The sequence below is a fragment of the Arachis hypogaea genome, chromosome 1 (assembly GCF_003086295.3).
Source record: "Arachis hypogaea cultivar Tifrunner chromosome 1, arahy.Tifrunner.gnm2.J5K5, whole genome shotgun sequence".
Classification (NCBI taxonomy): domain Eukaryota; kingdom Viridiplantae; phylum Streptophyta; class Magnoliopsida; order Fabales; family Fabaceae; genus Arachis; species Arachis hypogaea.
This window is the reverse complement of record NC_092036.1, coordinates 23,909,538-23,921,062: the sequence shown is the minus strand read 5'-3', so window position 1 is coordinate 23,921,062 and position 11,525 is coordinate 23,909,538. Positions and strand designations below refer to the sequence as shown.

Genomic DNA, 11,525 nt, shown 5'->3' with positions numbered 1-11,525 from the left:
GGTGACGACCAAAAACGCCGCGCCAAGATCCAGATCGGCGCACAAGAAAGATGCAAAGGTCTTGTCGATCTCCTCCTCGTCGATGCGAAACTCTAAGAAGCCTCCATTCATTTCTTTCGGCCCGGAAGACCAATGGTTCGACGACGCCCCGGAAAATCCACCCATGGTCATCACGGCCAGAGTGGGAACCGGTCTCGTCAAACGCATCCTTGTTGACACAGGGGCTGACTCGAACATCATGTTCCGCAACGTATTCGACGCACTGGGACTAAGGGACGCCGATCTGACGACTCACCAACACGGGGTCATTGGATTGGGCGACCACTTTATCAAACCAGACGGAGTAATATCCCTGCCAATCTCAGTGGGACAATCTCAAGGCCGAAGATCGGCGATGGCTGAGTTCGTGATCCTCCGAGATTCCATCACCTATAATATCATCCTGGGAAGGAAGACGATCAACGATGTTGAAGCGATAATCAACACGAAGCTGCTAGTCATGAAGTTTGTTACCGATGACGGCTCTATAGGGTCCATAAGAGGAGACCTTGAGGCGGCAGTCGCTTGCGACAATGCCAGCCTCTCCCTAAGGAAGAAATCCAAAGAGGCGTCCGGCGTGTTTCTAGCCGACCTGGATGCCAGAGTAGACGACAAACCCAGACCGGAACCAGAAGGGGACCTGGAGAAATTCATGATCGGTGACACGGAGGAAAAATTCACGTTCATCAACAAGAACCTCCCGCATGAGTTGAAGGAGCCCTTGGTCGAAATGATAAGGGCCAATAGGGATTTGTTCGCCTGGACACCGGCCGACATGCCGGGCATAGATCCAAAAATTATGTCGCATCATCTAGCCGTCAAGCCGGAAGCGCGCCCGATAGCCCAACGGAGGAGAAAGATGTCGACGGAGAGGACAGAGGAGGTGGCCAAGCAGACGGCCAGCCTCCTAGAAGCAGGTTTTATACGAGAAGTAGACTATTCGACGTGGCTCTCGAATGTAGTTTTAGTAAAAAAGCACAACGGCAAGTGGAGAATGTGTGTAGACTACTCTGACCTCAACAAAGCATGTCCTAAGGATTGCTTCCCCCTCCCTAACATAGGCGCACTCGTCGATGCTGCGGCGGGCTACCGGTATCTAAGCTTCATGGACGCCTACTCCGGTTACAACCAGATACCGATGCACCGTCCAGACGAAGACAAGACAGCGTTCATAACGCCGGGGGGAACCTTCTGCTATAAGGTGATGCCATTCGGCCTAAAAAATGCAGGGGCAACATACCAAAGGCTGATGAACAGGATATTCAACGACCTCATAGGGAAGACAGTTGAAGTCTATGTGGACGACATCCTCGTGAAAACAACGCGACCAGACGACCTCCTGAATGATCTGGCAAATGTATTCGCGTCCCTTCGACAACACGGCATGAGGCTGAACCCCCTCAAATGTGCCTTCGCCATGGAAGCTGGAAAGTTCCTGGGATTCATGATAACCCAGAGAGGGGTAGAAGCCAACCCGGAGAAATGCCAAGCGATACTCCAAATGAAGAGCCCAGGCAGTATCAAGGACGTCCAAAGGTTGGCAGGACGGCTGACCTCATTATCCCGGTTCCTCGGAGCGTCGGCAACAAGGGCCTTACCGTTCTTTAACCTCATGAAGAAAGGGATAGCGTTCGAGTGGACACCCGCATGCGAGGAAGCCTTTCGGCACTTTAAGGAAATCCTGGCGGCACCCCCGGTTCTCGGAAAGCCAAAGGACGGGGAGCCATTATACCTGTACCTCGCCATAACAGGAGAAGCCCTGGCCGCAGTTCTGGTGTGAGAAGAAGGAAGGACACAACAACCAGTCTATTTCGTAAGCAGATCCCTACAAGGGGCAGAATTGAGGTACAGCAAACTGGAAAAGCTAGCTCTAGCACTCCTGACCTCCTCGCGTAGGTTAAAGCAATACTTCCATGGTCACCAAATTGTCGTAAGAACGGACCAGGGAACCCGGCAAGCCATCAAGGCGCAGGCGATGGCAGATTTTCTAGTAGAAGTAACGGGGGACCCGACCGAAGAAACGAACACACGGTGGAAGCTCCACGTAGACGGAGCCTCCAACCAGACGTCTGGGGGCGCCGGGATCATCCTGGAAAACCCGGTTGGAGTCGTGTACGAACAGTCAATTAAGTTCGAATTCCCCGTTTCGAATAACCAGGCAGAGTATGAAGCCCTTATAGGAGGCTTAACCTTAGCAGCAGAAGTCGGGGCAACAAGGTTGGAGATATGCAGCGATTCGCAAATCGTCACCTCCCAAGTGAACGGGAGCTACCAAGCCAGAGACTCGCTGCTACAAAAATACTTGGAAAAAGTCAAGGATTTGAGCCGAAAGTTTGAAGAAGTCACGATCCAGCATGTTCCGAGAGAAAGGAACACACGAGCAGACCTCTTGTCGAAATTAGCTAGCACCAAACCGGGAGAAGGAAACCGATCTCTAATCCAAGGAAAGATGAAGGAGCCGGCAATCACCCTACACCTCTCGAAGCTAAACCCCTCGTGGTTGGATCCCATCACCGACTTCTTAGGAAACGGCAAACTCCCTGACAACGAAAAGGATGCTAAAAAGCTGAGAAGGGAAGCTGCCAGATATGCCATCATCCAGGGTCAGCTGTTCAGGAAAGGATTCAACCATCCCCTACTGAAATGTTTGCACCCCGACCAGACGGATTACGTCCTCAGGGAAGTCCATGAAGGATGCTGCGGTCACCATATAGGAGGCAAAGCCCTAGTGAGAAAATTAATCCGAGCCGGATATTATTGGCCATCGATGATGGCTGACTCCAAGGAATTTGTTAGGAAGTGTGTCAAGTGCCAAGAAAACGCCAACTTCCACCGAGCACTAGCCTCTGAGCTCAGCTTGCTAACGTCCCCTCAGCCATTCTCACAATGGGGAGTCGACCTCTTGGGACCTTTTCCCGTCGGCCCAGGGCAAGTCAAGTACCTTATAGTCGCTATTGACTACTACACAAAATGGATAGAGGCCGAGCCACTGGCCAGCATATCCTCGTCCAATTGCAGGATATTCATGTGGAGGCAGGTCATAACACAATTTGGTATCCCGGAAGTCGTCATCTCGGACAATGGAACACAGTTCACCGACAAAAAATTCACATAATTCCTCACCGGCCTGGGCATAAAGCAGAAATTCTCCTCGGTGGAACATCCACAAACAAACGGGCAGGTCGAGTCCGCAAACAAGATCATCCTGCTAGGGCTCAAGAAGCGGCTGGATAACAAGAAGGGCGCTTGGGCCGACGAGCTCGCCTCGGTCCTCTGGTCCTACCGCACAACCGAGCAATCCTCCACTAAAGAGACCCCCTTTCGACTAACGTATGGGTCAGATGCGGTGATACCCGTAGAAATTGGGGAGCCGAGCCCACGATTACTCTTGAAGGGAGTAGAGGAAGCTGTTGAGAAGGTCCTGATAAACGAAACCAGGGAAATGGCCCATCTGGCTGAAACAGCGCTAAAGCAAAGAATGGCCTTACGCTACAATACCAAAGCACTCAAAAGAAAGTTTGAAGAAAACGACCTCGTCCTGAGGCACAATGACGTTGGCCCGACTACCCCGGGAGAAGGCAAGCTAGCAGCAAACTGGGAAGGACCATACCGAGTCAAAGAGGTAATCGGTAAGGGCGCATACAAGCTAGAAAGACTCAATGGTAAGGAGATCCCGAGGACATGGAACGCAGATAACTTAAGAAGGTTTTATTCCTAAGCCATTTACTTTGTAATAGCACTTCGATGTCCTTGTTACAACGATTAAACCTGTCCAATTGCCACATGCTATATTTGCCTATGTTATCTTATTGTTTCTAACTTTTTGAGCGACCACTATGCAAACAAGGATACGCGGCCTCGGGACTAATCACCCCGGGAGCCCCTCAGGTCAAAAACACAATAAACAACCATAACAAGAAAGAACGCCATAAATGGCAAACGCGAGTAAACCAATAGCAAGTAAAACAAGAAATTAAACGTGCGTGCAAACAATCCCACAAACCCATTAACAGGCACCAAAAGTTGCGATACAACGGTTCAACAAAAAAGAAGAATTCGGTATTACAAACATCATTTCTTCGGCATATCAACAATCTTCCCATCCTTGATGGTCTTGAAAACACCAATTGCCGACACATCGAAGTCAGGAGCAACAATCTTCACTTGAGCTTTGAGGGCATCTTCAGTCATGAAAATCGCATTCTTGCCCTGCTCCTTAACCTCCTTATGCTTCCGCTTGAACATCTCGGCCTCGTCCCGAGCAGCCTTGGCGGCCGCAACCGCTTCATCCCGCTCTTTCTCCAAAGCGGACACCCGACCTTGCGCGGCACTCAGTTGGCTCTTCAAGGTCGTCTCTTGCTCCGTCAGACGAGATACAGAGGCGTCGGCAGTTTTTAACTTCTCCTCTGCCGAAGCAGTCTTTTTCTCGGCGGCGTCGAGTTTATTCCACGCCTCAACCAACCGACCTTGAAGCGTTTCAATCTGGGTCTTGTACTTGTTATTGGCAGCAACTGTAGATTCAAGCTTCCGACGAAGCGAGGCCATACTGAAAGCTCAAACTCAGCCTTTCGGGCTATGGCCGCGCCACGAAGGAGGGTGCGGTACATCCACCGAGCCTGCCCAGAGAGGTCAGTACCATGGAAATGATCCTCTGTGCCCGAAAGCAACTGGGCATCTATGAACGCCCCGGCGTCAAAATTCCTTTCCATGACAGTTAGGACCCCCTCAGGACTAGACTGCGACCTTTGTCTCTTGGGAGTAGGGATGACGGACAACTCTTCCTCCTCCTCCCGACGTGAGGAAGACGAGTGCCCAGGAATAGGTACTTCTGGGGGAATTGGGGGTGCGGAATTCGGGGTGGCGACTTTCGTGGACATGTCGACGTCGGGAGGAGGTACTTCTGGAGGAACCGTCGCTGGCTGTCCTCCAGTCTCCTCACCCTCGTCCTCCTGAAGGAAGGTTTGGTACAGGTTATCCATGCCGGTCACTTCGGCAGAAAGCCCCACTACAAACAAAATAAAAAATGTACAAGTTAGTAAAAGCAAGAGTGAAACAGTCAAGCAAACGACTACACGACAAGAGAAACTCACGGATATAATCTCGGGCGGCCTCCCGGTTACCCATTAGGAGATGAGGATTCACATTATTTTTCCCAAGAACCGCCCACAGTATGTCGGCTATCTGCCGATCCACAGCCGACATCCCTTTATAAGTAACCTTGATAAAAGGATTAGACCCCGCCCCGAAGCTCCAATATGTCGGGATGAGGCGCTCCTTTTCTAAGGACAACCAAAAAAGGTGACGACCCTTAACTGGGCGGACCTTAAAATACTTGTCCTTGAACCCATGGTAGGAGTCCTCGAACAAGCCGAAGATCCTCCGGCCTTGGGCAGACCGGAAGGACATGAACCCTTTCTTATGTTTCCCCTCCTTCGAAGGGTTCGTTAGATTAAAGAAAAAGAGGAAGACGTCGACAGAGACCGGCAGCTCTAAGTACTCGCATACCATCTCGAAGCAGCGGATGGAAGCCCAATTGTTCGGATTCAATTGAGATGGCGCCACCGAAATCCGATTAAGGAGGCTCATCTGAAAGGGGGAAAAGGGGATGCGAACCCCAACCTGGGTGAACATGGCCTTGTAAAACCAGATCCAATCGGCAAACCGGGGGGCGTTAAAATTAATCTCATACAGCCGCTCGTGAGGGGCGGGGACATAAACATCGTAATTAGCCTCCTCGTCGGTACCCCCACAAAGATACTCAGCCTGGCGAAATTCCGTGAGCTCCTCCTCACCCATCTGATTGGGAGAGTGCCTGAGGTCGGAAACAACCCACGCATACGGGTCATAACCCGCGGCGGAGCTAGAAGCCCGGCTAACGACACGAGGCATACCTACAGTGGGGGCACCGCGCGGTTAGTCCGTGAGGTCGGAAGCCAGGAAAAACCCAAAGAAACCCCACATGCCATAACTACAAGGGGGACCAAACAAAACCAAGACCAGAACAATAACAGTGACCCCCCATGGCACACCATAATCGATGAAAAGAAAGTGCGTCTATGAACAACAAGAAAAAGCAAGCACAAAATAAAAAAATGCCTATAACGAACATGCAAAGAACCATTGAGGCAGAAGGAAAATGGTGGTTACCTGGATGATCAGGAAAATTCGGGCAAGAACGAAGCACGCTGGAGCGACGGAAAGAACTTCTGGACGATGGGAGCGCAAGAAGAAGGAAGAGCAATATGATCAGAAGAAGCAAGTAGAGAAGAGAAAAACGTAAAACTGTTTAAAACTGCTTTAGAGGAAGCGCGAAAGGCCTAGGGGCAGGATAGTCTTTACACACGTGGGTTTTTCAATCCTTTATGGGCATTTAATGCCCCGCGCGAGAAACGAGGCGACAAAGGAACGCCCCGAATCGCGAACGGGCACGCATGCGGGTAGCGCGTCTCCCACACGAATGACCGACCTAGCGACAACAAGGATAGAAAGAACTCGCCGCCAACGGCCTATACGGCTGATTGTCGGCGCGTGGGGGCACTGTTACGGTCCGGTCCAGACCACGAACGGGTGGGCCCGACCCATCGAGAACCCGACCCGAGCGGCCGAGTCCTCAGCGCTCGCCACGATGCCAGGACACGCGTCCTCACCACCCCATCAATACGATTGAGGAAGCTTCGGGGAAGATGGGCCTGTCCCCCCAGGGCCCACCTCTGACACGGTATAAATAGGGAAGGACCTGCCCTTTCCTCGAGGTACGTCACACTTTTCCACCTTACCATTTCCCCGCCTGCACACTAGCTGACTAGAGCGTCGGAGTGTCTTTGCAGGTGGCACCCCCTCTCTCCTCCCACCACGAGAGCTCGACTACCCGGCAATCCCGAACCCAGCACGATCCCGATTGAAGCGTTCTCATCTCCTCCAACGAATCACCCGAACCGTCCGATAACCGAATACCGAACATTAGGTCATTCACCTGTAAATATTTATGTTTGAAATAATCATTTCTAATTATGAAGGTTGTACAAATTCGATCTAATATTTTTTAATTATAAAGTTTTTAAAAAATTTATGAGTGTGAGACATTTCTTAACTTAAAACTAACTTTTAGAATTGATTTAGACTCACCCAATCTCAATTTTAATAGAAAATATCCGTAGATTATATTATTTGAATGTTCTAATATTAGTTGAAAAGTAAGTTTTAATTTTATTTTATATAAAGTAAAGATGTTATTTTTGTCAAAGACGACGAAAACAAAATTAAAATGAAAGAGACTATATTTTACAGGAAGAATAATCTCATTTACACCCTTTTTTTTTTTTTTGTTAAAGTGTTGGGTAGGCCCTAGTGACGGCAAACCCTTAGCTGTATGGAAAGCTAAGCTACATATTGTGACGCACTATATTCCGTTCCAATCTTTTCTCAAACTATTAGTACTAATGCTACTTCTCAACTAATTAACGATATTATTATTTTCCCCTTACACTTTTGTTGTCTTCTAAACCACATGTATATAAATACCAACGATTCCCCTCATTCCATGCCACAGCCACAACAGCATCAAAAAGTTTTAATTTCTTTCTCATTCAACATACCATATATACTAATATCATCCATAATCTATGGCCACCTTTTATCCTCTCATTAGAAATGGTGGTGGTTCATTATTTCTAATACTGCTATCATGGGTTTTCCTAGTATCTTCTTTATTATGTGTTTTGGGACGACCAGCCACTTTTGAGCAAGACTTTAGAGCCACGTGGTCTGAGTCTCATATCAGGCATACTGATCAAGGCAGAACAATCCAACTCATGCTCGACCGAAGCTCCGGTACGTAATTCATTTAATTAATTAAATTAATTAATAAGTTAATAAAATTATTTTTTTTAAAATTTAAATTAATAAAATATATACATATATATATATATAAATAATTATATTTCAAATATATTCTTCACACAATTTTTTTTAGATTTACATAAATTTTTTACATAAATAATGCCAGATAATAACTAATTTTTTTCGATTAACATATGTCAATTTTTTTAAAATTATTTTATTTATCTTAAAATATAGACTATAAATCATAAATTTTTAAATAATAAATTATAAATATAAATACTAAAATTAATTAATATTAAAACTAAAAATTTATTCTCTATATTTTTTATTTTGTCTTATACTAAATTTTTTTTAGCAAAAAATAATAAAATTTAAATTTTTAAGTCATAAAAATTTTAATAATATATTATAAAAAAAAAATTTTAAATAATTTAAACTGATTAAAAAAACTACATAAATAATTATATCTTTGACAATTAATAATAATTCTCTTGTTTAGACGCACCAGTGATCAAAATATATGATGATTTGTGAATTTTGTGAACTACACAATAACAGTACGGCGTGTGCTATGTGATGGTTATTTTCAGGATGTGGGTTTGCTTCCAAGGTGAAGTACATGTTTGGGCGTGTTAGCATGAAGATCAAACTCGTCCCTGGAGACTCTGCTGGCACCGTCACCGCATTTTACGTTAGTACACCACAAAATCAGACACCATTATACTGTGTTCGTATAGCAGCCATATTCTTATTATTATAGTTTGTGTATGCCTGTGTGTGCAGATGAATTCTGATACAGATTCTGTTCGTGATGAGCTGGACTTCGAGTTCTTGGGGAACAGGAGTGGACAGCCATACACGGTTCAAACAAACGTATATGCTCATGGAAAGGGTGATAGAGAGCAAAGGGTCAACCTCTGGTTTGATCCTTCTGCTGATTTCCATACCTACACTATTCTCTGGAACCATAAACATATTGTGTAAGTAAATCAAATACACTCTAGTAGATATAATTATTTATAGAGGTATGCTATGTGTACACTAAATTCAACCACCAAATTCAGTCACAAGTATAAAATATAAATAAATATTATTGAAAATAAATCAAACTACATATGTATTTATATATAAATACATTGGTGATTGATTTTAGTGGCTAATTTTAATGTACAAATAGTATTTTTGTTATTTATATGTTGATAAAAGACATAATTATTCAGGTTTTTTTTATGTCCGTTTAAATTTTTTTAAAAATTATCTCTATCAAAATTTTTATAATAAAAAATTTAGATTGAGTTCGATAATTATTAAATTCTAAAAGAAAAAGAATTTTAACATAAAGATAAAATAAAAAATAAAAAAAGAAAATTTACTGACATAAAAAAATATTTACGTAAATTTAAAAGAGACTCTTACATAAAAGAATGTATTAAAAATATAATATTTATATATATATATATATATATTTTATTATTTTAAGATTTTTAAAAAAATTATTTTATTACATGTATTTTTTTCTATTAACTTTGTGTTTTGAAAAAAGTAATTTTAGAATATAATTTCATAACTTATGGCAGAGTTCAAATTGGTAAAAAAAAAATAATTTTAGTATAAGATAGATTTAAAAAAAAAGTTCTATAAAAAAAACAAAATGATACAAACCTTAAAAAAAGAGCTCGTGCATGAAAGAATACGTTAAAAATAAAAAAGTGGTTTTATGCCAAATACTACCCTCTTATCTCTAGACAAGCAATTAACTTAAAAACCATTAGATTATATTGTCATCCTCGTTTATTTCTATATTATTGGATAAATATCTCACATAATAAACACTAATTTAAATCTGCTATACATATATGCACACGTACAGATTTTCCGTGGACGATTTCCCCATCAGAGTATACAAGAACAACGAAGCGAAAGGGGTGCCATACCCAAAGATGCAAGCCATGGGAGTGTACTCAACACTATGGGAAGCAGATAACTGGGCAACAAGAGGTGGGTTAGAGAAAATCGATTGGAGCAAAGCACCCTTCAATGCCTACTACAAAGACTTCGACATTGAAGGGTGTTCAGTTCCGGGTCCGGCAAGCTGCGCCTCCAACCCGAGTAACTGGTGGGAAGGCGCAGCCTACCAAGAACTTAGTGCCATTCAAGCAAGGAGGTACAGATGGGTTCGTATTAACCACGTTGTCTATGACTATTGTCAAGATAAGTCAAGGTTCCCAGTCACCCCACCTGAGTGTCTTGCTGGCATTTGATTAACATCATATCCCATTTTATTCATACAATATTCAGTACATAACACATTAAAAAAAGGTGGGTACTCCCATGAAGATATTATAATTATCTTCATGTGATGATTTTTCTTTTTGACCCTTAGATGATAGAGTGTAGGGTTAGATTTTGATATGTTATAAAAGTGTTGTTTTTATTTGAAGTGTGGCCAAATCAATAAATCACATTTTTATACAAAGCATCTTCATAAAAAGATGTTTTTTGCATCTTCATTTGAGTAGCTCCCTTAAAAAAAAGTGTAATCATACATCAATATTTTATATACAGAAACTATTATTATTATTATTATTATTGGAAAAATGTTATTTTCACATCAAAAGGTGGAAATTAGAAACTTCATACATATATATAAGTATCAGAAACAAAAAAAAATTAAAGGCTTTCTGATCGATCTCTATCTTTCAACATCTGCCACAAGTTTGTTTCTCGATCTCTTTTGTTTTTTTTATCATTTTTTTTTTAAATGTCGAAATAGCACTTCGCTCTAATGTTTGTGGGGAAAAAGCCTAATATGGAGGAGCACAAGCGCATATAAATCAAAGCTAATAATTAGCTAAGCCTCTGTCTGGCTTTATGCCTTTGTATATTTATAAGCATTGTTTGTGTATAATAAAGCTTTTTATGGTTTGTGATCAATGAAATATACATACATACATGGTGCCGTCTATGATGGCTTAATGGGATCCGTGACTAGTGTGGCTATAATCAATGGACCTCTAACAATGAGCCACTTGGCAAGTTGACTCTCATATTGAAAAGCATGTGACCAAATTTTTGGGCAATAAGTATGTTAGTGAGGACAGTAATTCTCCTATTACTTGATTAGGTTAATGTTTAAACATCTAATGAAATGTCTCCGAAAAAATAATGGAAATTAAAAGCTGAAATTAAATTTAGAAAATAATTAGTGATTATAAAAAAAATTAATAAATGAAGTAAATATGTAAAAATAAAAAATGGAAAAAAACAATGAAAATTAGAGTCCTTATTCGTTGTCTTCCGTCGACGAAGAATTAGCATTCTGACCATGTCCGGCGCAAGTGAGGAACTGCTGTCGATCAAGATTTTTTGGTCGTCTTGAAGGAAGGACTTGTTGATAATCTTTATTTTCCTTCGCTCTAAGTAATTTCGAGTTCAGTAACAGAAGATTGTAGTCATATGTTGGACTCCTGAAGTGCAGGGATATTCATAACATGTCTTTTTCACCTTCTTTCTTCCAGCACCTCCAACCTCTGGCCATGGTTACCTCCACCTACAACTTCCGACACCTTTGCTGTCATTGCTTCTAAATGGCTACACGCTCCAAAAAAAATACAATTGTTCATTCTCACCTTTTATAATTTTAT

General features: G+C 42.8%; 2 protein-coding genes across 3 annotated transcripts; both read left to right on the top strand.

Moving 5' to 3' along the window:
- Nucleotides 1-82: 82 nt before the first annotated feature.
- On the top strand, nucleotides 83-1,329 carry LOC140181078 (uncharacterized). Its single transcript, XM_072223711.1, has 2 exons — nucleotides 83-1,131; nucleotides 1,269-1,329. Exons 1-2 carry the CDS (start codon nucleotides 83-85, stop codon nucleotides 1,327-1,329), a joined length of 1,110 nt encoding a protein of 369 aa, XP_072079812.1.
- A 6,169-nt stretch (nucleotides 1,330-7,498) lies between these two features.
- LOC112800824 (probable xyloglucan endotransglucosylase/hydrolase protein 6) lies at nucleotides 7,499-10,815 on the top strand. 2 transcript variants are annotated; one of them, XR_011862077.1, is made up of 5 exons: nucleotides 7,499-7,869; nucleotides 8,472-8,572; nucleotides 8,665-8,861; nucleotides 9,752-10,200; nucleotides 10,417-10,815. XR_011862077.1 is itself a non-coding variant. In XM_025843228.2 (4 exons), exons 1-4 carry the CDS (start codon nucleotides 7,662-7,664, stop codon nucleotides 10,140-10,142), a joined length of 897 nt encoding a protein of 298 aa, XP_025699013.1. In that variant the 5' UTR covers nucleotides 7,572-7,661; the 3' UTR covers nucleotides 10,143-10,467. The 2 variants fall into 2 exon arrangements, 1 of the variants encoding a protein (XP_025699013.1); XM_025843228.2 differs by having other exon boundaries at nucleotides 7,572-7,869; nucleotides 9,752-10,467.
- Nucleotides 10,816-11,525: the final 710 nt, after the last annotated feature.

Excerpts from the sequence above, each read along its gene's own strand:
- LOC140181078 (XM_072223711.1), top strand. The coding sequence starts at position 83 with ATGCGAAACTCTAAGAAGCCTCCATTCATTTCTTTCGGCCCGGAAGAC. Across the intron at positions 1,132-1,268 it reads GATGCTGCGGCGGGCTACCG|GGGCAACATACCAAAGGCTG; the intron begins GTATCTAAGCTT and ends TAAAAAATGCAG.
- LOC112800824 (XM_025843228.2), top strand. The coding sequence starts at position 7,662 with ATGGCCACCTTTTATCCTCTCATTAGAAATGGTGGTGGTTCATTATTT. Across the intron at positions 7,870-8,471 it reads CATGCTCGACCGAAGCTCCG|GATGTGGGTTTGCTTCCAAG; the intron begins GTACGTAATTCA and ends GGTTATTTTCAG. Across the intron at positions 8,862-9,751 it reads TGGAACCATAAACATATTGT|ATTTTCCGTGGACGATTTCC; the intron begins GTAAGTAAATCA and ends GCACACGTACAG.